Source organism: Phoenix dactylifera, chromosome 14 (assembly GCF_051530095.1).
Source record: "Phoenix dactylifera cultivar Ajwa chromosome 14, Ajwa_hap1_PhDact_Kaust_v1.1, whole genome shotgun sequence".
Taxonomy (NCBI): Eukaryota; Viridiplantae; Streptophyta; class Magnoliopsida; order Arecales; family Arecaceae; genus Phoenix; species Phoenix dactylifera.
The window spans coordinates 18562985-18588132 of NC_143203.1; the positions used below are offsets into that span (position 1 = coordinate 18562985).

A 25148-nucleotide genomic window follows, 5' to 3' on the forward strand; every position below is an offset into this window, starting at 1 on the left:
CTAAATGGCTCTTAGCTTTGTTCTTAGATTAAGTTAAATATCAATCAAGGAAAAGTGGGCACTTAACTGACTATTACTAACAGCTATTAGCATGACCAGACATAACTGAAATATCGATTCATCTAGTTAAATTCAGCGTCAACCCAAACTCAACATGAATTCAACAAAAAATTTATTTAGACATGGGATTGAATCCTACTTATGAAACCAATGAAACCATAGAATACTTGCAAGAAGACCGTCACCAACCCCATGTTTCAACAAGGGACAGGCTGAATACGACATGACACAAAACACTTCCTTTGATCACTCTATGAGTAAGTTTGATCAGATTTTAGCCTATAACATGTTCCTAGCCCTTCACCCCATCACTTCCCAATAATACAGTAAACCTAGCAGGTCACTGCTTGATCTTGCTGCTGAATGAGGAAAAGAGAGTGCAAGGTTGCGACATCTTTATGCTTGCCATCCTACTACTAGAGCCAAGATATTCACTAGCTCATGTCATATGTAACTTAATTTTCAAGGCAGAATGAAATCTAACTGTGACCATCTTCAGGAAGCTCTTACAAATCAGTAATGATCGTCAAAGCTTCTAATCATATACAAGACTTGAAAACAAAATCAAGTATACTGGAGATACAATGGAGCCTATGCCACTTGCAAAGCTTTCACTAGATTCACATAGGACTTGCGTATCACTAACCTGCTGGAGACCAAGACCATCAGCAAAAGTTCCAGAAACCAAGTGCAGTAATTAGATCGCAGAAAGGCATAGAACCCAAGAATCAATCAACTAGATATGAGCAAAGAATTCTAGAATGAACATAATTCAGCAACAGTATGCAACAGAAGCTGCTGGCTCTACCATTACCAGGTTAATGTAATTTGAGAAAGAATGTGCAAACATGCAGGAGCTTAGGTGCTAGTGAAGTTGCTAACCACTCTTAGCTTTGCCGGTTGGCAGCCCTCCACTTGGACCAGGTCCATGGTTCAAACACTGGTGGTGTCATTCCCACCGTATTTCTCATTAAAAAAAATAATATTAAATTTAGCTTTCTCACAATTAAACAATAACTATCAAGTTGTTGATCTGTAGAAGAGTACATAAATTAATTTTTTCTCTGTAATTCAACACTAAAATTATGCTCTCTTCTGAATCTTATACAAGTATACCTTGGTCATATTAACATGTTATTTTGGTAGGAGATAACAGAAGACTGCATCTGGAAAGCTAAGAAGCACTGTGAAGAGGAGTTGCCTGAAAGCAGACAACAAAATAGAGGTCCACTAAGCATTTCTTCTTCCTCCAAATCTAAGCCTAAGATTATCAAGCGTGCGTGAAACCATTAGAAGCCGCGGATCATCTGCTGGTATCTCCCGTCTCTGGAATAAAGAGAACCCATTAAGTATTTTCTCAAGGCACCATAGACAGTACATTAATAGGAATCCATGACCTTAAGACAATGACGCATAACAATGGTATGACCTTGTCCACTCATAATGCTGACCATTTTAAGGCCAGGTAGACACATAAGGCCATAAAATTATATGCATGCACTTATTAGAAAATAACCCCATATACTGTTTGTCTACTTCTTACACAACCAGCTTGAGTGACTTAACTATGTTAAAGCATCATATGCAAGAGTAAAAGGAAACATATAACCTTTAAACCCTCGTGGTAGGCCTCGACCGCAGGAAGAGAAGGATTGATCCTGCGGCTTTGCAATAGATCCCATATATAATTGGCGGTAGTGTATCCACCCATCTGCATACAATTATCAAATTAATGTATTACTAGAGTTCATTGAAGTACAAGTTTCTCAGCATTATAATTTCATTCCAGAGCATCTAAAGACAAATAAATCAAGCACTTAATATAATTCTTTCAAAAACCTTCTACAAGTCCAGCATTACATGCAGTTGACCTAACAGAAACCTTCAATGCACTCAGCACTAGCTCATGACAGCCAATAGTCAGATTAGTCATTAAACTTCTCAGGACAATGTGATCATTGACTTTAAAATATACATATATACATATATACATACATACATATATATATATATATATTGGAAGAAACATAAATGGAGAAATAACTGCCTATTTTAGCAATCAAAATTATATTCGTCTGCTTACCTTTTCACCTGCAGCTGCCAAGAGGAGATCATTTCCCATCTTGGCATTCAAGAAAAATCCTCGTGCACTCATTTTTTCCTGACAAAGATAGTAAAATTTATTATGCAAGTGTAGAAACTTTGATCAAAGTGACAATCAGACTCAAAATCAGAGGAATCAATTACCAGGGTATCTTGAGCAAGTTGCATCCCTTGAGGAGTATAACCAACCATTGCTCCCTCAACTAGCGTCTATGAAATCACAAGTACAAGAAATTAACACAATAAAAATTTAACATATCATGAAGTAGATTATTCAAGCAGAAAATCATCTTTGTGCAATATTTCTTTGCAACATGAAAAGCAACACAAAAAGCTAGGCCACAATAAGATCATAAAATCAATGCTTAAGAGGGAATTGCAACATCTACCTTTTTCCTTCTTCCTCTCCTATTTTTGCTAAAATTAACTTTTTTGTCTGCTTCCTCTTTCAATTTTTGCTTTTTTTCCTTCATTGATTTTGGTAGAAAAAAAAAGGTTGAATTCTAATTGACCAACTTGCACATCTCTTGTGGAATATATCAAAATATCATCTCAATTCATACAAGATTTCTGGTTCACTTGTCAATTCTGATTTAACCTATATGGTCAAATTCTTAGGTCTTGGCCTATGGATCCTTGTACCCATCATCCAAAAACAGCATAAGCATTACATGTCGCAAGCATTAAAGACTCACATGTGCTCATGACCTGTGCAAACAACAAAAACTTATGTATGGCATTCTTCCATCATAAGTTGTCAGTCTGCATAGTATAGCACAGAATATCTTGTTTCTGTAACATGTCATTATTTATCAGAATTTAGGATATCTGGACCCATTTCTTATTTATATTTTACATGTTTCTAGATTTTCTACGAGTTTATTTGGTCACCTTTGGATTTTCCTTGATTTTTCTAATTATTTCAAGCACTCAAAATTGTCTCCCTCAAGGGATAACATATGTAAGGCATATTATTCTCTCGCACACATGAATACTCAAAAGATTTTCCTTTTGTACTTTCTATGTTGAGTGAACATATAATATTGATATTGATTATAAATATCAGATAATTTATCGGAACACATTATCAATCACTTCTCTAGCACTTCACCTATAGCTTCTTGAAAATTTTCAGTATAATCAATGCATGTAAATTCTCCAAACTAATGCACCATTATTAGTTCAGGATATATTACATAAATGAACATTTTGCACAAGTATTGGCAGTAGATACCAAGTATTGGTAGTAGTAGTAGTAAGTGTTACATAACGTACATTACATATACGTAAGTAGTTACTAAGTTATAACTTAGAAAAAAATGCATGAAAATTTACCATAAACAAGTATAACTATTGTCGTGAGGGAAGAGTAGATGCACCTATGATACAGCGATTCATATAATTGTAAATTTAATAACCTTGTACCGGAGATAACATAGATAATTGAATATATATAGAATTTATGAAAAGGACATGCATTAATGCAAATGGTAGTGGATGATCAACTTAGTGCAGCTTAATTGTCAAAATGCAACCACATCGAGCACCCACATCTTTTACAAGTATTGAGCCATGCTAAAAGAGTACCATGAGAGAGCATAATATTAAATTCTCTACTAGCTGTAGAATTGCATTCTTCGTTGGTTTCCATGCAGGGATATTTCAAACCTTGTTTATATGCAACTAGTGGTGGTTCTACTTGATGAATTGGCAAAATAATTATCATGGGTCAATGTTCCAAAAGCTATCTCAGTATTTTAATGTCTTTATATCATCACAATTAGCCATGCCGTTCAAAGAAAAATCATTGATCCCCTATGACACTCGGACACTCCATTTTCAATGACACAACATGACACGACACAACACAGGTAGATGATTCACTTTGAAGTGTCCTGCTGATGTTAACAAACAGTGTCCAACACTTGGCATTTTCTTTGGAGCGTCATGCAGGGGACTCTTAATTCTAAGTGCTGCACACTTTATAATGTTATCAAGATTATTCAGACACTTTAAGCAAAGTGTCATTATATTTTTAATATGAAGCTATTGCTACTATAAGAACACTTAAGCAAAATGTCGTTATGTTTTAAATGTAAATGTATCAGTAATTTCAATTTTCTCTTATTTTGAATAAACATATATGTGTTTGCATATGTATGTAGCATACGTACAAACATATATACACAGCCATATGTATGTATGTATAGATATGCACGCACACAAATATACCATGTCCGTATCCTTGTGAAGAGATTTTTGCAGGTTATTGTGTCCGACAATTGAGGACATGTGGATACTTGGCACCCATGCTAAGTATCCAAGTAACGGTGCTGATCATATAATCCATGTTTTCTGGGATACCAGCAGGATCAATAGGCTACCAATTCTTTCCACTTCCCTTTCTTCTGCCACCTCTCCTGAGACAAACCCAATTTGTGTGGGAGATGTCACATGGATACACAGCCAGGAACCCACATAGGTCCAAAATGAATGCTATAATGATGACAGAAAACCACAAGCATTTACATTCTAAGTTCCAAGAAGCAGCTAGTTAAACAAACCATTTTTTACTGAAAGATAGAATTTGCCAGGTGACCAATCATATCAACAGACTCACCACATACAACTCAGCAGTCGGGGGTCTTGAACTTGTATACTCCTCAAAAATCTTAACACCAGAATCCATATCACCGCAATGGAAATAACACCTGTTTTAAGGCAGAATACTAGTAAATATCAGTAACACAGAAAGTTTAGAATAAAGTAACAATGATTAATATATAATTATAACTCAAAGCAAATGATAACGCATGATAAGCAAAATCTCTCAAAAGGTGTTATTTCAGAAATGCTGCATAACAAGTACATTTCTACATCTGCATGGCTGGCATGTGAAAAACAAGAAACAAACTCTACAAAGATTTGTCAAATAACTGAAGACTCCAAACAGATTCTACCTGAAGAGGGCATGGTCACACCAACTGCCTTCTTGATGAAAATAGCCTTGTTGGATAAATGTGAAATGACAAGCATGGAGAATGTCTCACAAACACAAACATAATCTCAGTAACATACAAGGCAATATCTTGTTTGCTTGTATGTGTGTTATAACATTCATATTATGATATCATTAACAAAGGTCGTTATACAGCATTCACAGTCAATATGCAACCATGCATAGTGGTACCTACTGGTTAAAAAAGTAATTAATTATTATGACAGTATTACAGCCCTTACATCAGAGATCAATAAGAGTAAAAGAAACTTAATCACTGAATATGAAGATAGCCTTAAATCCACTTCTCTTTGAAATCGTGCTGGCAGACAGGTCAGCTAGCACACAGACGGTTTCATCTAACATGTTCCTCCACTCAGTTGCTAATCCAATATGTCCCCCAATTTAAATGGCAAAATTATCATTATGCCCATCTACACTTATCTAAAGTCAACAAATTTTGTCAATTATAAACTTGTAGTCCATTAGCTCCACTCTATCATGGCGAACCATGCATATTCACCCTATCAAACATTGTGAACTGCCGAAGTACTCAACTCTCACACTGCATTTGATGGTATGAACTCAACATCTAATGCTGCCTTGCTAATAGCAAAGTATCAGGAATTGCAGTAGCAATTTCTATGATCAGGGATTTGTATAATGAATTTGGTGATCATTAATGTAATACTTTGTCCAAAATCCTTAATCCTATCAACAACTTAATTCACTACCCTTTTCATTATAATGCCCACAGAGAATTCTTAATGTTTTTTTAATTATTTGCATCATCATTTGGCGATTACCAATATGTAATTAATATTCAAGGATTTAGGACCTAGGTATATGCTGGTAGTCCCCGTTAGGACTAACTAGGTTGGTGATCAGGTCAGTTGTTACCTACCAGTACAGGCCTATGACCTAGTTAAAGGAAGGAGCCCAAGGCTTTTTCTTTTTGTATGCCTGCTTTCGCACGCAAAGGAAAGGAAAAGAGGAAAGGAGGGGAAGAGTTCAGATCCGACAATGGCACCATAAACCTAACCATCAACTAGGAAAACCTACCCTAATCCTAAATTTTGAGAAACCCTAGAAACCCTTTAAACAACAATCATTAAAAGCAACATAAAAGAAAGAAGCAAAGAAAAAAAGAATAATGGCATCCCAGTAATCACTGAGACGCCAATCCATTCCGAGTGTCAAGACTGTACCACCATGGAAACTTCCCAACGCCATCTCTGACCATTACTGGGTCCATAAGCAAGATTTAAAACCTTGGATTTAATACTTAATTCCTAGGCAATCCATAATTTGTTAATATCTTATGCTCAAAATCAATTTTGAAGATGTTTACTTGCAATATTTTACAATCTTGCTAATTGTTAGGATACCAAGCTTTTATTTTCTCGTTGTTGTGTCTTTCTACAAACTGGCACACTATTGAATAAACTGCTGAAATAAACTGCATAAACTAAAGTGCTGAAATAAACGCCATCTCGTTGTTCTCCTTCAAATCATATCAATTTTTTATATTTGTTATGTTTTTAAGTGCTGAAATAAACTGCATAAACTAAGGTTGAATTTTCTTATAATAACTTATGATGGTTTTCCTTTTCCAAGGAACTGTAAAAAAAGACATGTGATATGCTCATAACTCATACATGTGTCTACTTGTTCACTTTTCTGTATGACTCATGCTGAATTAATTTAAGCTTTGAAATTTGAACAGTAGAAGAATTTATGTTCAACCATTGCATATAATATAGAAAACAGATTATATGTAAAATGAATGAAAATTCCAAAGACATACATGTCGAAACAGGATTGTATAATTCCAACTGGGCATGAGGATTTTTTTATTTTCTTGAGAAACCATGACTTGCCCTATTTTCTTAAGTCCAACATGGAATAGGAATCTATTTTTTTGTTTTATTCTATTTTCAAAATGTGTTATCCCAATTGGCAACATCCTTAGTTCATATTTTAGTGCGCAAGATTTGAAACCTGGTTTTGATCTCAAGTAGGAAAATGAATTTCGTTTTTGGCAATTTCAGTAGTTGCAGCTTCAGTTATGGTAGTCTCAGTTAGAAGAACAGAAAGCAAGAACTTCAGAAATAATAAAGAGTAATAAACTGTCAAAAAAAGTTAGACATCATTTTAAGGTGTATGTATGGTGTTTGGGAGCACTGAAATATCATTCTGATGGCACCAATAAGATAGTCAAAATATTATTTTAGAAAAAATTAGAAGAAATATAATGTTAAAAAATCATATGTATAATGTATCGTTTTATTGTTAATAACAATTGAAAACAAGACAATCTAAATGCAGTTTCAAAAATAGACAGCCTATGTCATAAAATTTTATTTTTGCTCTGAAACTCTTTCTGAATATAGTGCTACTAAGATTTCTTGGCACCAAGAAAGTCTAAGTTGAATCTAGAGAAATTGCTATTGAGATTGCAATAAAGAAGAAATGACAAAAAGATTATCACAAATAGCTCATTTATAAATGAACTTGACTCCCCATAAGTTGGCAGTGAAGGGAATTACAAACCTGATCCTAGGATCAAATCGGTTGCAAGCAAAATCAAAATGTTTCGCTTTTGATTTTGGAGTTTTGGGCAAAAATTTAAACCACGTTTTAGAGCAAGTGCCATCTATAATAAGATATCTAAATACTAAGGTACTGTATGATTCTACCTCTTTGATGCATGTGAACTCTTTTGAATAATTTAAAACCTAGTTGGGGCATATATTCAAATTGAATTTTATGATTTTTATTTTCTATATGCTGATAAGGAACCATCAAAGTTTTATTATTTTAATACATGTTAAAATACAAAACGTATATGGATAAAATATTAAAAAATAAGACTTGAAAATCTTAAATTTGAATTTTAACATTGTCAAGCAATGATCAATCCCATCATCGTACACCCTTTTCAAAGTTAATGAAGTGAGTATATCCAACACTATTAAATGCAAAAGCAAGTTCTTCCATCACTTTGCTACCAAATATTTACATATCTCACTTCCTTTTGCCCACAATAAAACCCTTAAATTTTTTAGAAGGGAAGATCAACCAGATTTCTGACCAAAATTTCTATGCTTGTAAAAAATTCAGTGATTATGCTCCCATAAATTCCTCAAATTTTGCTTGGAGTGAGATTTCTGTGAAAGGTTATGGGCATCTGAAGAAAAACTTTTAAAGCATTGTTAAAAAGATACCTCTTGTGAAAGTCCTATATCACACAAAACTGTACGAGAAAATAATCTCACACCTTCCAGATAAATGGATAAATGAAAAAGAGGTTTCCCATCATTGCTACTGACATCATGTAAATGGTCAGACTCGACCATGTTTCCTTGACAGACTTGTTGGAGCACATTGACAGTATTTATCTTTTTAACCACAACCATCTAAAGAAAAACACCACCTACGATGGACCAAATGTTACTCCAAGCTAACATTAACATCGTCAAGCCAATAATATCATTAGGCATAAAGAACACAAAATATAAATCCATCACGGCATTCTCATTCAAAGGCCAAACCCCACCATTTTTTTGCATGCATACTAACAAGCAACTTTATAAACCTTCAATATAGCCACAACATATACAAACATGAACCATGTTGCTACAAGTAAATTTGAGTACATAGTTCTCATGTCTCTATTGCTCCTTAAGTCAAAACACTGACTATTTTAAAAGGTTACATACCAGGAACTAACTTTCTATATAACAAAAAACCATTAACACTCCATCATATCTAAGGAAGTTGCTAAAAGAACACTATATGAGGAAATGAAACATCGCATCAACTGAATGTATTTCTGAATGAATTACATCTAATACACCACAACAAAGTGCAGCATGAGTATAAGTTTAACCATTAAGTGCATTGCAGGATACTTGATAAGAATATATAAATCTACAAGCCAGAATTAACTCTTCCAAATAAGGCATATTGACGAAAAATACCGCATTGCTTGCATCACAATGAATACATCATAAGAATAGCCATCCCTTTTAAGCATTTCAAGAAGTGTCTCCATTGTCTACAAAAGTAATAGAAAGCAGAAATTAGTTAGCAACTCTTGCTGCAATACATGAATTGATAATTTATGAGCTACAGTTTTAGAGTCCACTAATCACTGAATCCATGCTCTCACAATTATTTTCTTTTGTAATATCAAGGTATAGTTCAACTTAAGAACCAAAAGTTCAATGATCAGCCATATTCTATGGTTTCATGAATACCAATTCTAAAAAAACAAGAATTAAAAGCTAAGAGAAGTCTTTGCTGATCAAATAGTTAATCCTCTTAAATCAGGGAAGTATTAATTTATAGCCTAACAATAAAGTAAAATAAAAGGCAACATCCGAGCTGGATGTTATCATATGTTGGTCAGTTGTGTTAACAAGATCCAACTGGCTACAATCAAAATCTATGTTTCAAAGATGAGGGTTTACTTAACAAATATATCAACATTTAAAGGTATACACATGACAATAAGTTACCCAGAAAAGAAGTCAAATAAATGATCAACAAAGTGCATGGACCCACACTAGCATGTATTGAGTCCCACATAGGGTATGCGTTGGGGAGGTCCTGGGTATTTAAGCAAGGCCAAGGGCCCCATCTAAGAACCTTCTAACTCCCAAAGGTCCTATGTCGTTATAAACGGTAACAAGCGAACCCAGCCCACAACCTATGAGTGGCCAGAGAACACTGCATTGTGGGCTCTTTGGGGGCTAACCACGAGCCAGTCATGGTGTTTGTTCTTCCCTTAGCGACAACGTCGAGGCTTAAACAGGAAGAGTATGTAATGACCCCCACAGGCATGCTTAGTCCCATAGAATATGTGCTTTGGGGAGGTTAGGTAGTTAACTAAGGTCAAGGGCCCAACTTTCTAGCCAACCACCTTTGGGTAAGTCTTGGGACATTAAAAAAGTACATTGATCAAAATATGATTATAAGTTCAAAATTATTCTTTTTACTTTAACTAATTTTAAGGAAAGTCAAACCCCCAACTTTACAATCATAATGAATAACATTGATGATATAGTTTAGAATGTCAAAGGGAATACATTTTAGTGTGTGAGCATGATGGAGTCAAATAGCCTGAAAGTCATATATGAGAGTTGCAAATGACTAACAATTTGTTTTTCCTTATGAAAAATAAGATGTTCAAATCCTCAAAATCAGTAAAATATTTAAATTTAGCAAAGAAATTAATGGAAGAACTACACCATAATGCAAAAAAAAGAAAATCAGCTATTTCTCAAACGAGGAATTTTCTTTCTGCATGGCTCTTGCAGCAAGCCTAGAACTAAATATCAGACATAGATAGTTTCTCCATGCACAAGCATCTGCAAGACTTGGAGCATAAAAAATAAACCAACATGACAAGGCTATCTGATACTCGTTATCCATGTCACTTATTAACATGTGGACAGAAGGTAATTTTGCATCATGCTTCTAGAATGATCTTTTGAGAGCTCTCTCACCCAAGGTCAGGGAAAGGATGTCTACCTAGAGTTCAGTGAGCATGTGGATGCAATACATTGGCTGTAATTTTGATTCAAGAGTAGCAATCATGGTCAAAAACAAGTAGCAGTGAATTGTATCTTGTTCTCATAAGTATCAGCCCAAAGATTATGTTATGAAATAAACCTCATGATGAGTAAGGATAAAGATCGGCTTCCTTAGGTAGTAATTGAATAAGATTTCAAGCACATCAAGAATTATGCAAATTTGAGTCTAGATGGAAAATAAGATATGAACACTAAACAATTCTCAAGGCTGATAGTCAAAACACCAAGAGTCAGGGGTTTGGTCTCAGGCTGATTCCCCAGCTTACTTATGTAGAACACTGGATGGTTAGACATTCACTCTTGCAAATTTGAGTGCGAGAAGAAATTAACCTGATTTTTTATTGGACTTTTTTGAGTTTTGGAGTTTGAACCAATTTTTTTAGGTCATGGAATACCCATAAGGTTATTAGTGGAAAGCCAAGCAACTTCCTTAAGCCTTCAAATCAATGGCCAAGAATAGTCTTAGGTTTATTAGACTTTTAGTGAGTCTCATCTAGAATCATCTTTTATTTAATGAAGGGAGAGTTGAACATCGAATTTGAATTTAAACAAATCCTATATTATTGGTGGATTTCCACTTATTTTAGCATTCCAGGAGTTCCACATCTCCTCTTTCCCGTCTTTTTCTTGCTCCCTCTCTTTTCTCTCTACATCAAAGTTGGTGTCAAAGCTTGAAGGCCCTGCATCAATGGTTCAACATTTTATAAACCTATGGGTTAATGCAAATTTGACCCCATACAAATGAGTTTTTTGGCCCAATAAGAAGGCTAATCCATTGAAATTTCCAAAAGGACTGAAAAATACAAAGATCATGAACACAGAATGCACATTCTTTGTTAGGCACAAGCATCTTTTGCAAATGCTTCTGCTACAGATCCAGAATTATGTTCAAACATCCAGCATAGTACAACTAAATCTTGCATTAGGATGAAGTTAAAGCATGCAGCACCATACCTTACACCTCAAGCTAAATATAAATGTTTCTAAATCCAATTTTTAAGCTTCAACATGTTTGTGTAATTATCTGAATGGAGAGTACGAAGTAAGATCTCGACATTGAACAGAACTCTTCTGATCAAGAATGCAAAGAATACAAAAAGCAGCCAATCATACTTCCTTAGAAACAAGTTCATGATGGACATGACTTTCAAAAGGGGAAAAATGGCATTTGCATTCCAATATCAGATAAATAACCATAATCATCAAACCATTTCCCAACTACTTGGGCCAGCATAGGATACATTTGCATTACTAAAATATTGTTCATAAAAATAAAGGACAAACTAAATCTTAAGTATATTAAAAGTCACATATTTGACTTTATTGAATTCATTCATGCATTTGGGACCAACCACTTTGAGACAAGAAAGCACCCCAATAAAATTTGAACATTGCATTCATCCTCTACTTAGGATCTAATGTAGCATGTTCTTTTCTGATTACCATAAGTATCATTCTTACATGCTTCAGCTACAGACCCCCAGATCCAAATTATAGAACTCTTAGTTGGAGGACAGCATAATAGCTCGTTCACGCATCAATGGTTAATCAAAATGAGTTAATTATTTTTGAAATAAATGCATTTTTCTATACGCATTCAAATACATGTGCATTATACACATATAAAAACAAGCCACTGAAAAGCATTTAAGAGGCAACACTTACAAAAACTAGTTACTGCTACAACATTTCCTTTTACAACCCAGCACTGTGCTCAGATACAGCAGAATAACATTATCGTGCTAGATCGCATATCCATAATATCAATCAACAACAGGACTCCAGTTAGAAGAGAAGAAAAAAAAATAATACCTCTTTACTCTTTAAATCTGCGCAGGCATGTAAAGCTACATGATAAACTGTTAACTGCCTGTTGATAAATCCCCGTCTGTGCACATATTCTGCAGTTGGGATATTATACAATTCCTCCTCAGAGACATTCATCATCACATTCTGTCCACTGTCACTTGAAGCTTCAATCGAGGACCAACCCTTGGATTGCTTAACAAGCTCGATAATCTTTTCATCATAGCACATATTTAGAAAAAATGTAGAAGTAAATATCATTAAAGAAGAAGACGAAGAAGAAGAGGAAAATAGCATGCATCACATACTTTTGTAGTAGTCTCCTCAGTGATTGGCAACTTGTTTTTAAATGCAGCTACAAGTCCAGCATAGCAAAATTTGTTTAATCCAAGACCAGCAGCAGTCATATCACGAACAATTGCATAGCTGTTACGTAAATTGATACATCTTAATGATCAATCAATCTTAAATATATTTAGATGAATAGATTGAGCAGTTTCCACAAATCATCACGTATATCATTCTATGTAAACAAGGAAAAAAAAGGTAGAGTTGCCCATTGTTCCAACCCATAGAAAACTACCACATAATTGTTCCCTCAAAAATCATTGGTGGAAACTATTATTTTGAAGCAACCTGCAGCTTGGCAGAGACTAAATGCAAAAACTGCAAAGTTCTATAATAACACTTAAACACTGAACTATACAGTCACTACTGTAGAGATATTATGCTTTAGCAAGTGTATTCTTCAATTTCATTGCTTGCTTATATTGACAACCATAAAATCCACATTCACATAAGAACCAGGTAGCGAGAAACTCTGCATGCAAGGTTCTAAGAATTCCCATCCATAAAACAGACAAACAAATTTCAAACAGACAATAATATTCACAGAATTAAATATAAGACTAAGTGGTATCCTATCACCAATACAACATACACTTGATCTGTACGGCCAGTCGCTGCACAAGCATTGAGGAGACAAATGTAGGTCTCTCCTTTCAACTTCACACCGTGCCTCTTCATTTCTTCCAAAAGCTTTGTATTAAGAGGAGGAAAAAGAAAACAAAACAAAACAAAAATTCAACCATCCAATAAAGATGTATAAGGTGATAAAAGAGCATTAAGATCACTGCGCCCACCAAATATTTCCAGATCAAATTCAAATATTGCTAAGCAAACAAAATCAAAAAGATATCAAGAAACAAAAACCTACTTTTATTGCCGCATCGGAATTCTTGCATTTCCCACAGGTCGATATCAAGAAGTTGTACAGATTAACCTGCAACACTAAAAGGCTTCAACTCCATTCCATCCAAGACTGACTCTAAAAACTTCCAAAGTTACAAGCTTTAAGATCAATTGCAACCAATGCCACAACTATAAACGGAATACATAGTACAATAAAAGATGAAAAGAGCAACAAGGACAGAAGAACCGACGTCGGGGGGCAAGCCCATGGCTTTCATCTCATCACGGAAGAAGAAGGCATCCTGGAGCCGGCTTCCCTTCATGGAGCCCACAATGAGGGAGTGGAAGGTGTCGCGCACTGGCTGGACGCCATCAAGCATCATGTCATCATACACATCCCTCAGCAAGAAATTCCTGAAGCCCACATTCCCAAAACCCATTACAAATGAGATCAGAAGGCCAATAAGAGGAAAGCGGCAAGAAAGGTGGGAGCTTTGCCTTCGCTGAGCGATGAGGGAGCCGATGACGGTGTTGTACTCGGAGATATTGCTGGCGTAGTTCCTCTTTGCGTACTCCGCCGTTTCCACCGAGAAGGTCCGGGAGGTGTGCTTGAAGATAGCCAGGGAGCGGCGATTTTGGGCTGTTTTTTTATCAAAAAAAAGATTTTCATGAGCGGATTGAGGAGAAGGAGATGGGAGGGTATTGGGGTTTTGGATTTCGGATTGGGGAAAGAATTTACCGGAGAAGTTCCGCAGGAGATTCATGGCGGAAGAGAGAGAGAGAGAGGTGTTTGCCTTCCTCCTCTCAACTGGTTTCGCTTGAGAGGGCGGGCGGTGGAGGCCGCCTCCGAGGAAAAGAGAAAAAGCCGAGGGTTTTTGAGGGTTTGACTGCACTATTATAGGAGATGGGTTGGGTTCAAACTCTGGCCCAGGAAGAGACCCACATGAGTCTCCCCAAAGACATCAAATAATTTAGATTAAGAAAATTATAAGGACAAAGAATTATTTTGATTTATTAACTAGTCATCAAATAGATCTTTTTAGAGAGAGAAAAAAATCAAAATCAAGTTGCTTGTATCCAGTGACTTTACCAACTTGATCGATCAGCATTCTCAAGAAACTGTTTATAAAAAAAAAATCAAGATTTCTATTGCATGAAAAAAATTGTATTTTTATATCCAAAATAAAATAATTAATATAAAAAAATTAAATGATTAAAATATCATAATTTATAAAATTGTGTATATTTTCTTCTTGAATGCTATCTAACATAATTTCATAATAAATTTTTTCTATTTTCAAATCTCTCCTTATAGTAATTCCTCTGAGAGAACAGCATGAAACCGAAAATAACTTGCAGCTGTTAAGAAAACAAAAACTTAAATCATAAAGCAAGTAATGTATAGATCTTAAGCATCTCATAGACGCTCTTTTATGATTGAAATATTAAATATAGACATATATGTAGACAAGCATAAAATAAAAAGAACAAATATGGCTAAATACCATAATGATGAGGAAGTAGATGAATAAGAAAATAGGAAGTATTATATTTTCTAAACATGAAGCCTTTAATTTCCTCATGGATGTCTACTTTCTAAATTAACACACTTGCATTAAAATAATTTGAGAACTAATGGTTCATGGACTAAAACAAAATCTAATTTTAAATCCAAATACTTCATATCCAAAAATTAAAGTTTTCACACAAGCCAAATTTATCATCTATTTTGTCTTTCAAAACTATTTAATTTTAAAATTTTAGTTTTCTAATAGCTGTATAAAAATGGATTTTTAATTCAATAATCTAAGTGGAGACAACTTATGAAATAATGATTTATTGTTCAAATAAATAAGTGCTTTTAATTACGATATCATATGACTAACTTTGATTCTTTTAATTACGATATCAAAGTTGAATTGAGAAGACTGGGTGATAACAAATCTCATGCTTATAGAAAATATTTCTAGAATATATTTAGAAGCAATATTATTTATAGAGAAAAATATGTTTGAAAAACTGAAGGAAAATTTTATTTTGATCCAACATTAAAATTGGATTATATAAGAAAAAAAAATGGTATGGAAGCTTTGAAACATTCAAAGGAATAGAATTTATTCCAAACAAAAAATAAAAATAGTTCTTAGACCATCTTGTCATTCTCCTCAATTACCTCAAAATCTAGTAGGCTTCTTTAATATTAATTCTTTAAAATTTAAAATTCTAACTTTTTAATCTCATCCCACTCCACCAAACTCAGTCCTTTCTTGATGCAAGCTTTCCCTTTATATTAAGTATCCCACATATCCAATGTTCCTCCTTCACATTATTCTCTGGGATTTTTAATCATAACTTTTTTTCTCTTCCCCCACTCTATTAAGCCCAATCTTCTCTTTCCTCTCTTCCCACCCACTGAAAAAAGAATAATAGAAAAAAGAAAATAAGAAAGACAAAGAGAAAAAGATGACAGCAGTGGAGGCATTTTGATTACTTGTAAATAGCTATCAACACTGTCATCGGGGACCGGATGGAGGGACAAGATACAATGAAATGATGAGTGGGGAAACCATATTGAAATTTTTCTAAAAGGATGAATTAATTAATTAATATAAGCATATATATATTTGTAAATTAAAAAATAAAATATGTAAAAATTGATGCGGTACATGCACTAAAAAAATTTATATTGTAGATTTAGTATAATTAGCCATTTTGTTCGTGGTCCAATCTACTGCACTATTAACTTGTCTGTAAATTTATAAAATCTTAATATAAAGCAGTGCGCGTATAATCCGCCAGCAACCATGTAAAAATGAGTGGATTCTAGCATCAACATAAAGCCATCAACTAAAGTATCTCCCTCTAATAGTGTGATAAGCAATTTAATCTCTGCGTATCATAATATGTATAATTTAAGAATATAACAATATTGCAGCTTTCCCTAAGATGGTATGATGTGGATGCATGGTAAAGTCTAACATAGTTTCGAAACATTACATTTGTAAGGTCGGTGCAAGATAGACAACAAAATCTACTTTTAGTAAGTTCCAATTTTGCAATAAATTCGCATGAGACGATCGACTGGGTGGCGGCATATGTAGCGAGCCACTCAGGAAAAAGGATGTCCGGAGTTTTTCGGGACATTTTGTTTTCCGATTTGATTGAATGTATTCGTATCTGTGTTATATGAAACGCCCGCTTTAGAAAAAATAAATAAATAAATAAATAAATTCGCATGGGACTAAAAAGATCGGCGTCCGGGCCATTCTGTGCCTCCTCCGCCAACCGAACCCCGTCGTAGAACATCGTCGGCGCCTTTTTATCCCCTCCCGGCCCTCCACTCTGCCGGCCTCCGCCACGAGCGGCAGCGCTGTAAGAATCTTCACCGCCGGGTCGCCGGAACTGCTCGGCGGGGAGCGGTTGTGGAGGGTGGGGAGACGTTAAAATAGAAGAATTCTGTGGGAAAGAAGAGGCAGCGACGGAGGGCGTTCTTCCACTTCGAAACCAGCCTGCCTAACAGCGTTGCGAGCACCCATTTGAGATGAAATTTGCAGATTGGTACCTGAAGATCGCGGCGGTATCGGCGCTGTGTGGAGCCGCGATGGAGCTCTTCATGATCCACACCGGCTTCTGTATCACTGTATGAGACCCTTCCCTCTCTTCTTCTTTTCTCCCTCTCGCTTTCTTATGTCTTCTGATTCAGGGATAGAGAAAGAAAGAGTGGTTCGTATGTTTGCAGCTATGTCTAAGCTTTAGAGAAGCCCGAATTCATTCCATTTAAATTTCTGGAGCATACCTGTGATGAAGCTGTTGGTCTTTATCTACTCCAACTCTCCGAGAGAATACCTGTGATGAGCAACCTGTCTTAGGCGATTCTTCTAAAGCTATTAAACATTATGTGTTCCACTACTTAAAATTGGGACATGATGCTGAAGTTCTTCATGGGTTTGGTTTAGGAAAAGCTGAAATCGGATCTGAAATTTGGGTGAAAATGAGCTAGGAAGATAGAAATTTTGGTGAAATTTGTGGATTGAGTAGGGTTGTGGGCAGGGATTAGGAAAACTTTGTGTGTGGAGAAGTATTTATGAGGGGGCTAAGCAGGCATTGCTTGGGTTGTAATGCAAGTAGAAGATGAGGGGAAAGCGAGGAATTAGTTCATAGTCTAGGGCTCGAGAGTCCAGGATCTTTCTTGAATTTTGAGAGGTTAATGTAGGTCTTTTGGAGGAGAAAATGACAAATTATAGGAGAGCTTAGAAAAGTTAGTATCCCTAAGACTAATCTGGTTACTGACTAAACACAAAATTAGTAAAAGACTTATAGAAGATATGCTTTTAATCTCAAAGACAAACTGATAACATATCTTGAATAAGATTAAACACAAAATTATCAAACAATTGTTAGAGATTTTTTCAAACTGATTATCCATCTGGGTTAAGATTCAAAGATAATACCTTTAAGTTTAACCAGGGGTAGAGGGTAGTATCTGACACTAGTCCACTTCAAGCTTGGGAAAAACCCTATCAAAAGCTTTTCAATATCATGGCTAAACATCAATCTAAGACAACTCTAACAGGCTGCAAAATATGCAATTTCAGATGACTACATTTAGTAGTTGCTCACATACCAAAAATTATATAATTTGAAGATCCCTAGCCTATGTATCAGGTGGTCAAAAAACATGTATCATTTTGTGTTATTTGAACTATCCAATTTTTTGACCACTTAGTATATAGATTAGGGATCTCCAAATCACATGATTATTGGTGTACAAGCATGACATCTAAAGGCTCGAATCATTGATGAGACCTCTTTTATCCAATCTAGACCTGATCAGATCTAAGTAAAGATCCACTCAAATGTAGTCAAGTCTACTGCTTTATAGAGGTAGACAGTAGAACAGTAGACTTGGCATACTCGAGTGGATCTCCACTCAGATCTAGATTTGATAATGGAGGTCTCACATCGATGATCCGAACTATGGTCTATGGAATGCGATCTACTATAGAACTTACTTATTTTCAACTGAAAAGGCACAGTAATTATGCTAGGTTTGAAGGAAGCATTAAGCACGACCATATTCCCACTAATTGAAGGAACCACTAATTATGCTAAGATTGAATAAACATAACACTAATGTTAAAAGAAAACACCATGCACAAAGCATAAAATAAACTTTCTTCCTTCAAGCCAAATTCTGAAAAAACAGAATAGTGAAACCATATTAAGTGTCTCAAACAATGTCATTTTGGAAATGATAAAGAACAAGAATGCATTTCAAAAATGTATCACCCATCACACCTCTAGTCAATACAATAGCGATGCATTTTCACATTGATTACAAGAGTGTGTTATCTCAGTTATCTCATTACAACATCTATTTGATCAAGCATGAATCATATGCAATGTTACCATCACAAGTCTATAGAGCAACACACAAAATAGTTAGGCTTTTTTGAAGTTACATGTGCATGATTCCTCTCATTAACATGGTCATAATATGAAAGAACATACCGATGATCCCATATAGATTCATAGTTACTCAGTGTATCTCTTTTTTTTTTTTGATAGAAAGAGAGGGAGACCCAGCCATCTTATAAATATCCAAGTCCAGATTTTTTGGATTTGCATCACCCAAGAGTCGAACCCAGAACCTTTGATTGCTAAGCAGAGAGGTGTGACCATTGGGCCAAGCCCCAGTTCACACTTGGTACATCAATGTGTTGCATCATAGATGTGCTCAAAGAAAACCTAACAAAAAATTAAAGAGGGGCAAAGACCAAAGAAAAGGCAGCAAGCTGCATATACTAGAAGTCCGTCAACTTTCAAATCTGTGAAAAGCAAATCATAAACCATACTGCAATTCACATTGCAAATCTTGCCCTTCCTCATGGAAACAATGTAATACAAATAAAAGAAACAATCAAAAATATAACCTGGATAGTTGAATGCCTGGCAAAAGTGGACCAAAACAGTTAAATAAAGCCTGAATAAGTTCTTTGATATTCATAATATCGGTGTAATGGGCATATAATTTGTTGAATGCCACTTTCCTCAATGGATCTAGTCGGTGCATATTTGTCTTTTGTTTGGAATGCAACCATGGTTGAGACTGCTTGTGCCCTCCGGTAGCTGCACATATTAACCACATTGATGTGCTCCCATGATACACATCCCATCATTAGTGATTCTAGTCTTACAGATAACATGGAGATCGAGTCACCTATATTTTGTAAACATAATCTTTCTACTTGTGCTTCATGAAGAAATCTTTCTGTGAGCAGAGAAAAATGAATATCAACAATCTCATAAACATTCATGTCGTGCATACAGACAAGTCTTTCTACTTGTGCTTCGTGAAGAAATCTTTCTGTGAGCAAAGAAAAAGAATATCAACAATCTCATAAACATTCACGTCATGCATACAGACTAGCAATGGGAATTTATTGTAATCAATGGTCTTAATTTGCTAGGAAAAAAAACCTCATAAACACAAATATGTATATATATTGTGTTTATAGTGATGGAGATTCAAGATTGTTTCATGATGCATCAGAGGGCTGTGGAACTAGGGATTTCTCTTAAATTTAGTTTTGGTTGTCAATTTGCTGTTTTTTTTTTATTTCTGGCTATTTTTTTAGTGGATTATGTTCATAGTGGATTATGTTCAATCAAATGCTGAGATCAGAAGATCTTAGATCTTATCATCGGCATAATTTCTGTATTGGTGATATTCAGTTTTCATGCAATCATGCTATGATAACCATGCAAAATGACCACACCTTATGGGATTAGTTTTGGGATTAAGAGAATTGTTTTTTGGGGTTATAAATGGGGGTCTTAGAGTATTATGTGATAAAGTTGATTGATTAATTAATGAAGAATGATGATTTACATAAGGTCTTCTTGTTCTCTTGTGGATATGATCTCAGTGTGGTTTGAGGCCTTGAAACCCTAAGCGTGATTCCTACGTAACAGTGTGAGTTCCTTGTGTTTTTTCTTTTTCTTTCTTTACTCTTAATTTTCTGCATTTTGTCCCTGTAATTCTCTAGTCTTCTACATTTGTTTCTTCTTTTTTCTGTGTCTTAATGATCGTTCTTTTCAGTTTCTCTTTGTTGTTAAGCCCCTTCTCCCTGGTCTACTGCTCCTGATTAGCAGCAAACCTCCATTTTGCTTTAGTCACGCTAATCTCTAGGGCCACAGTAAACAGACTGGCCTGATCTCATCACAGATTAGATCCAACTAGTCATAGAACAAGGTCCAATGATGTGTAAAATTCCCACCAAATCACTTCAAATCACTTAATCTTTGATACTTAAACCTACTGTCATTATGTCCTAACTCCAATTGGAAGTTTAATCTGTAGGAAGACATGTTTACCAAATCTGGAAGTCGTTCCTTCCATCTGTCTAATGAAGGAAAAGTACAATAATGATCATGCATTAGATAAAAGCAGCATGATTGTTATTATACTTATAACAATTAAGGTAACACTAAGTTTAATTTCCACACGAAAGCACTTGAATTTTGATGTTTCCATCTATGTTCATACTAGGAATCAAATAGAATGCCATTATAGGTTGGAGAATGATAGTCTAGAGATGAATCAGCATGCTTATGTGTCCATTTTCTTGTGCCTGCTTTGTGCTTCTCCATTGATTCTGAATCCTGACAGTCATGCTTCCACGGTATGCACATGGATTTCTTATGATGTGCTCCCATTTTTTACAGATGATAAGGTAACTGTTCTGGAGTCAGAAAAGCGAGCATGGGAGAGCTCTCCAGAAGCTCAAGCCATCAAAGATGCTCTTAATCCATGGAGAAAGCTTGATGAAGAAGCAAAAAGACCCTCATAATGAAATAAATGTCAATGGTGTGCCTCCATCAATTGATCTCATGCCTTTGGTTGCGCCGTTTCCTTGGGTTGAAAGGAAATAGAGGTTTGTCTGGAATTTAGATTTCATATCCACTGACTTGGTTTGTATTTCTCAAGAACTACTTTATGCGAAAATAATGTTAAAGAATAATCAAAACATAGATGTGTCTATCATATACTGATCCACAACCCAAATATATATTGAGAACTTCTTGCATGTTGAAGACATATTGTAGAATCGGGTTCCAATCTTTCATGCTCTTGCATCTTTATGATCTCTGCTGAAAACCATGGGGATCGATTTGGATCGGATTCAACTGAAAAGCTAGCCAATCAAAAGAAAGAAGAAATGAGCGATAGTTTGGAGAAAAATCAACAGAGGGGAAAAAAGGAAAAGCAATAGGGATCAGTGATAAAGTAGAGAATTATTTCAAGAAAACACACAAAAAAAAGGGAATTGGTATACCTTTCTGATAAGAGGGCAATCTAATTGAGAGGAGATCAGAAATGGTGGACAGAGATACATAAATAGAAGGAAGAGAAAAAGAGAGCGTTCTGGATGGAGACTGTAACAACCCAGGACCTCACCCAAAATGGCTAACCGGAAGGTATTATTTGGGTTCCTTTATCCTGTATAAGTACCCAAGATCTACCCAGCGAATAACCGATGTGGGACTAAACATACGCCCGCACGGGTCCTCACATACTCCCCCCGTTCAAGCCCTGACGTCCTCGTCAGGCTAAGGGTTCAAGTCTATTCGAATCTAATCACAAACACCATGATCAGCCTGTGGTCAGCTCTAATAGATCCGTGCTGCAGTGTCCCCTAGTCCACATAGGTTATGGGTCGGGTCCGCTCTGATACCATTTGTAACAACCAAGGACCTCATCCAAAATGGCTAACCGGAAGGTATTATTTGGGTTCCTTTATCCTGTATAAGTACCCAAGATCTACCCAGCGAATAACCGATGTGGGACTAAACACACGTCCGCATGGGTCCTCACAGAGACAGAGATATGTATAACTAAAAAGGAAGAGAAAAATAGAGGGGCTTTTGGAGATCGAGAGATGGGGGTTTGGTATTACAGAAGAGAGTGGGAGGATGTTGGGGGAAGAAGAGGAGGCAGGTTTTGAGATGAAGAACTGGGGAGAGCAGCAAGAGTGAGAGTTTGGAGGGAAGACATCTACGGCTTTCGTGAAATTAACAAGCATTGTATGGGTGGATGGTAAGTTCCTAGTGTCCCAACTCTTTCTACTATTTCTTTTTATTTTTTTTATTTTTTTAAATATTAATGCAAAAAAAATAGTAAGGAATTTCAAGAATCTAACTTGGGAAGTCTTGCAACCATAATGAGAATCATAACGGCAGACCAAATGTTAGTTATTGCTCAAATAGATTCTTAGTTAAAAAAAGCTCTTATTTACGAGAAAAGGGCCAGGGACTGGCCATCCATCTATGATAAATCAACGCTCTCTAGATGTGGAACCTTATAAACTAAATTTGCTTTTACTAAATATTTAACTATGCTATTAGATGGCACAAAAGCTAATATGTCTAAAAGAATGATTCAAGAATGCCGTCTGTGATATATGAAGTCCGCAAGGCTATTTTGTTTTTCCCTTCCTCTCCTTTGGTTTCCTCTACTCTAATAACATTTTTTTATGTAACTTATATTCCGAGTTGCAATGGATCAGGTCAAATCACATCCAAGTAAGTAAAGATAATGACATAACAAAGTCTTGACTCATATCCTACCAGACTTATCAACCCATAATCCATTCACAGGTATTTCGAGTCACTAATTGAAGACAAAACCTCATATTTTTAAACTAACTTAGCAAATCCAATTTTCGTAATTCTTACTGGCTAGTTTTCAAAATAATTTAAATAACTAATATTAAAAAATAGTAATCCCTTAAAAAAAATTTATCCAAAATCATGGTATAACTCAATTTAAATTGTTCCAATCCAAATAGAACCCTACTGCCATAGCACAACTTGAGTCAAAGCTTTGATATACCCGATCTATTTAAATTCATGCACAAAGTTTAACCATATCCAGCCATAACTAAAAAACCCTTAACTCAAAGCCAAGTTTTCAAGTTAGATCAATTTATGCCATCATTATAAAAAAAACTTCCTCGACTTAGCAATCAGAGATTCGTGTTCTAGCCTTCAGTTATGCATCACCAAATAATTACGCATGGACGAGTGTAGTGCAAGCAATTCTCCCTCCCTTTCTCTCTCTAGAAAGAAAGAAAGAAAACAAAAACAACCGAGTGACACCCCAATTTTATAGAACCGGTAGAAGAACAATATACCAGAGGCAGCATGGAGCAAGTTTGGCTATGCCAAGGATTCGATTATGTACACCAAAGTCTAGCATTCATATACATGGTGCAGACATGGTATCAGAAGCCCTTGCAATGAACTGCTTTTGTAGGAGTAAAATACAAGCATAAAACTCTTGGAAGCCACTGGGATGGTAGCTCAGTGATATCATGGCCTTACTTCCAACCAAGTAGTTCTGAGTTCAAAATGCACCGGCATCGATTAAATTGTGAAGACCGGATGTTCCCTGCTCGGACACGGAGTCTGGAAGAGTATATTGGTCTGCTGGTAACCTCGGTGGTGCCGGATGTGACGTACTCACATAGAGAATTCGAGCCGGAGCTTAGAGGGGTAACCGAGCCGGGCCCACAGATGGAGAGAGTATGAGTAAAACCGGCTGGGGTGCCCAACACACGGTCATTTCTTCCCCCTTTTTCAAAGCCAAGAAAAAAAAAAACTCCTCCTCCTGGAAGCACTATTTGACCAGGTGAGAAGGTGACCACAAAAGACCACCAACAAAGTTCCGAGCCGGATGAGGCCAACGCCCAGCTTACCTTTTAATATCTTTTTTTCTTTTATTTTTCTATTTATTTTCCATAACAGCATACCCTCCATTTTCTGAAATAGAAGTACCTCAGCACCGTGGAGGAAGGAGAAAACGGGTGCATCATTTGGGCATCTTGGTTCTATTTTAATCTTGATGAAAACAAACTTGATTAGACTGACATCGCACAACCCATGACTTGAAATTTTTAAAAAAAATTAGCCACTGCAGCTGCTACATCACATTACCTTGATATTGAGCTTATTTCCGATACTATTTCTTCATATTTTTATGGTAGTGGTTTTAATGGATTGTTGATAATTGAATGAAATTTTGACACCGCTATCGAGTCAAGAAAATCCCTAAGATACACAAGTAAAATTTCCTATACGGGCAATGGATACGCTGACGACGCTTCCATGGCTTCTATGAGATCTAATGATGCTAACACCTGGATTTCGGCCATCCGGCATGACCTACAAACCAGATAGGTCTCTCTTGAGGAAAATGTGAAGTACTCTCGGATAAGGTTATCCCTCTCATTTGGAGAGAGAGAGACTCCTTCTGAAAGTCAATTCTCTGTTCTTTCTCTGATTAAGTCTTCCAGTGAGGTAATTAAAAGCAAGTCCTCCTGGGAAGG

At 35.8% G+C, this 25148-nt stretch overlaps 2 protein-coding genes across 2 annotated transcripts; one reads left to right on the plus strand and one right to left on the minus strand.

The window, feature by feature from the left end:
- Nucleotides 1-1023: 1023 nt before the first annotated feature.
- LOC103719701 (Pentatricopeptide repeat (PPR) superfamily protein) lies at nucleotides 1024-14711 on the minus strand. Its single transcript, XM_008809069.6, has 13 exons — nucleotides 14498-14711; nucleotides 14257-14398; nucleotides 14010-14172; nucleotides 13784-13849; nucleotides 13508-13605; nucleotides 12876-12993; nucleotides 12574-12780; nucleotides 9145-9221; nucleotides 4784-4874; nucleotides 2308-2373; nucleotides 2144-2221; nucleotides 1670-1771; nucleotides 1024-1386 (listed from the first exon to the last, which is right to left on the minus strand). The coding sequence occupies exons 1-13, from the start codon at nucleotides 14520-14522 to the stop codon at nucleotides 1291-1293; spliced, it is 1329 nt and encodes a 442-aa protein (XP_008807291.2). The 5' UTR covers nucleotides 14523-14711; the 3' UTR covers nucleotides 1024-1290.
- A 2213-nt stretch (nucleotides 14712-16924) lies between these two features.
- Nucleotides 16925-21859, plus strand: LOC103719702 (uncharacterized). The gene is given in 3 exon segments (XM_088710230.2): nucleotides 16925-17390; nucleotides 21487-21580; nucleotides 21582-21859. Coding segments are annotated over 3 exon segments (297 nt in total). The 5' UTR covers nucleotides 16925-17299; the 3' UTR covers nucleotides 21694-21859.
- Nucleotides 21860-25148: the final 3289 nt, after the last annotated feature.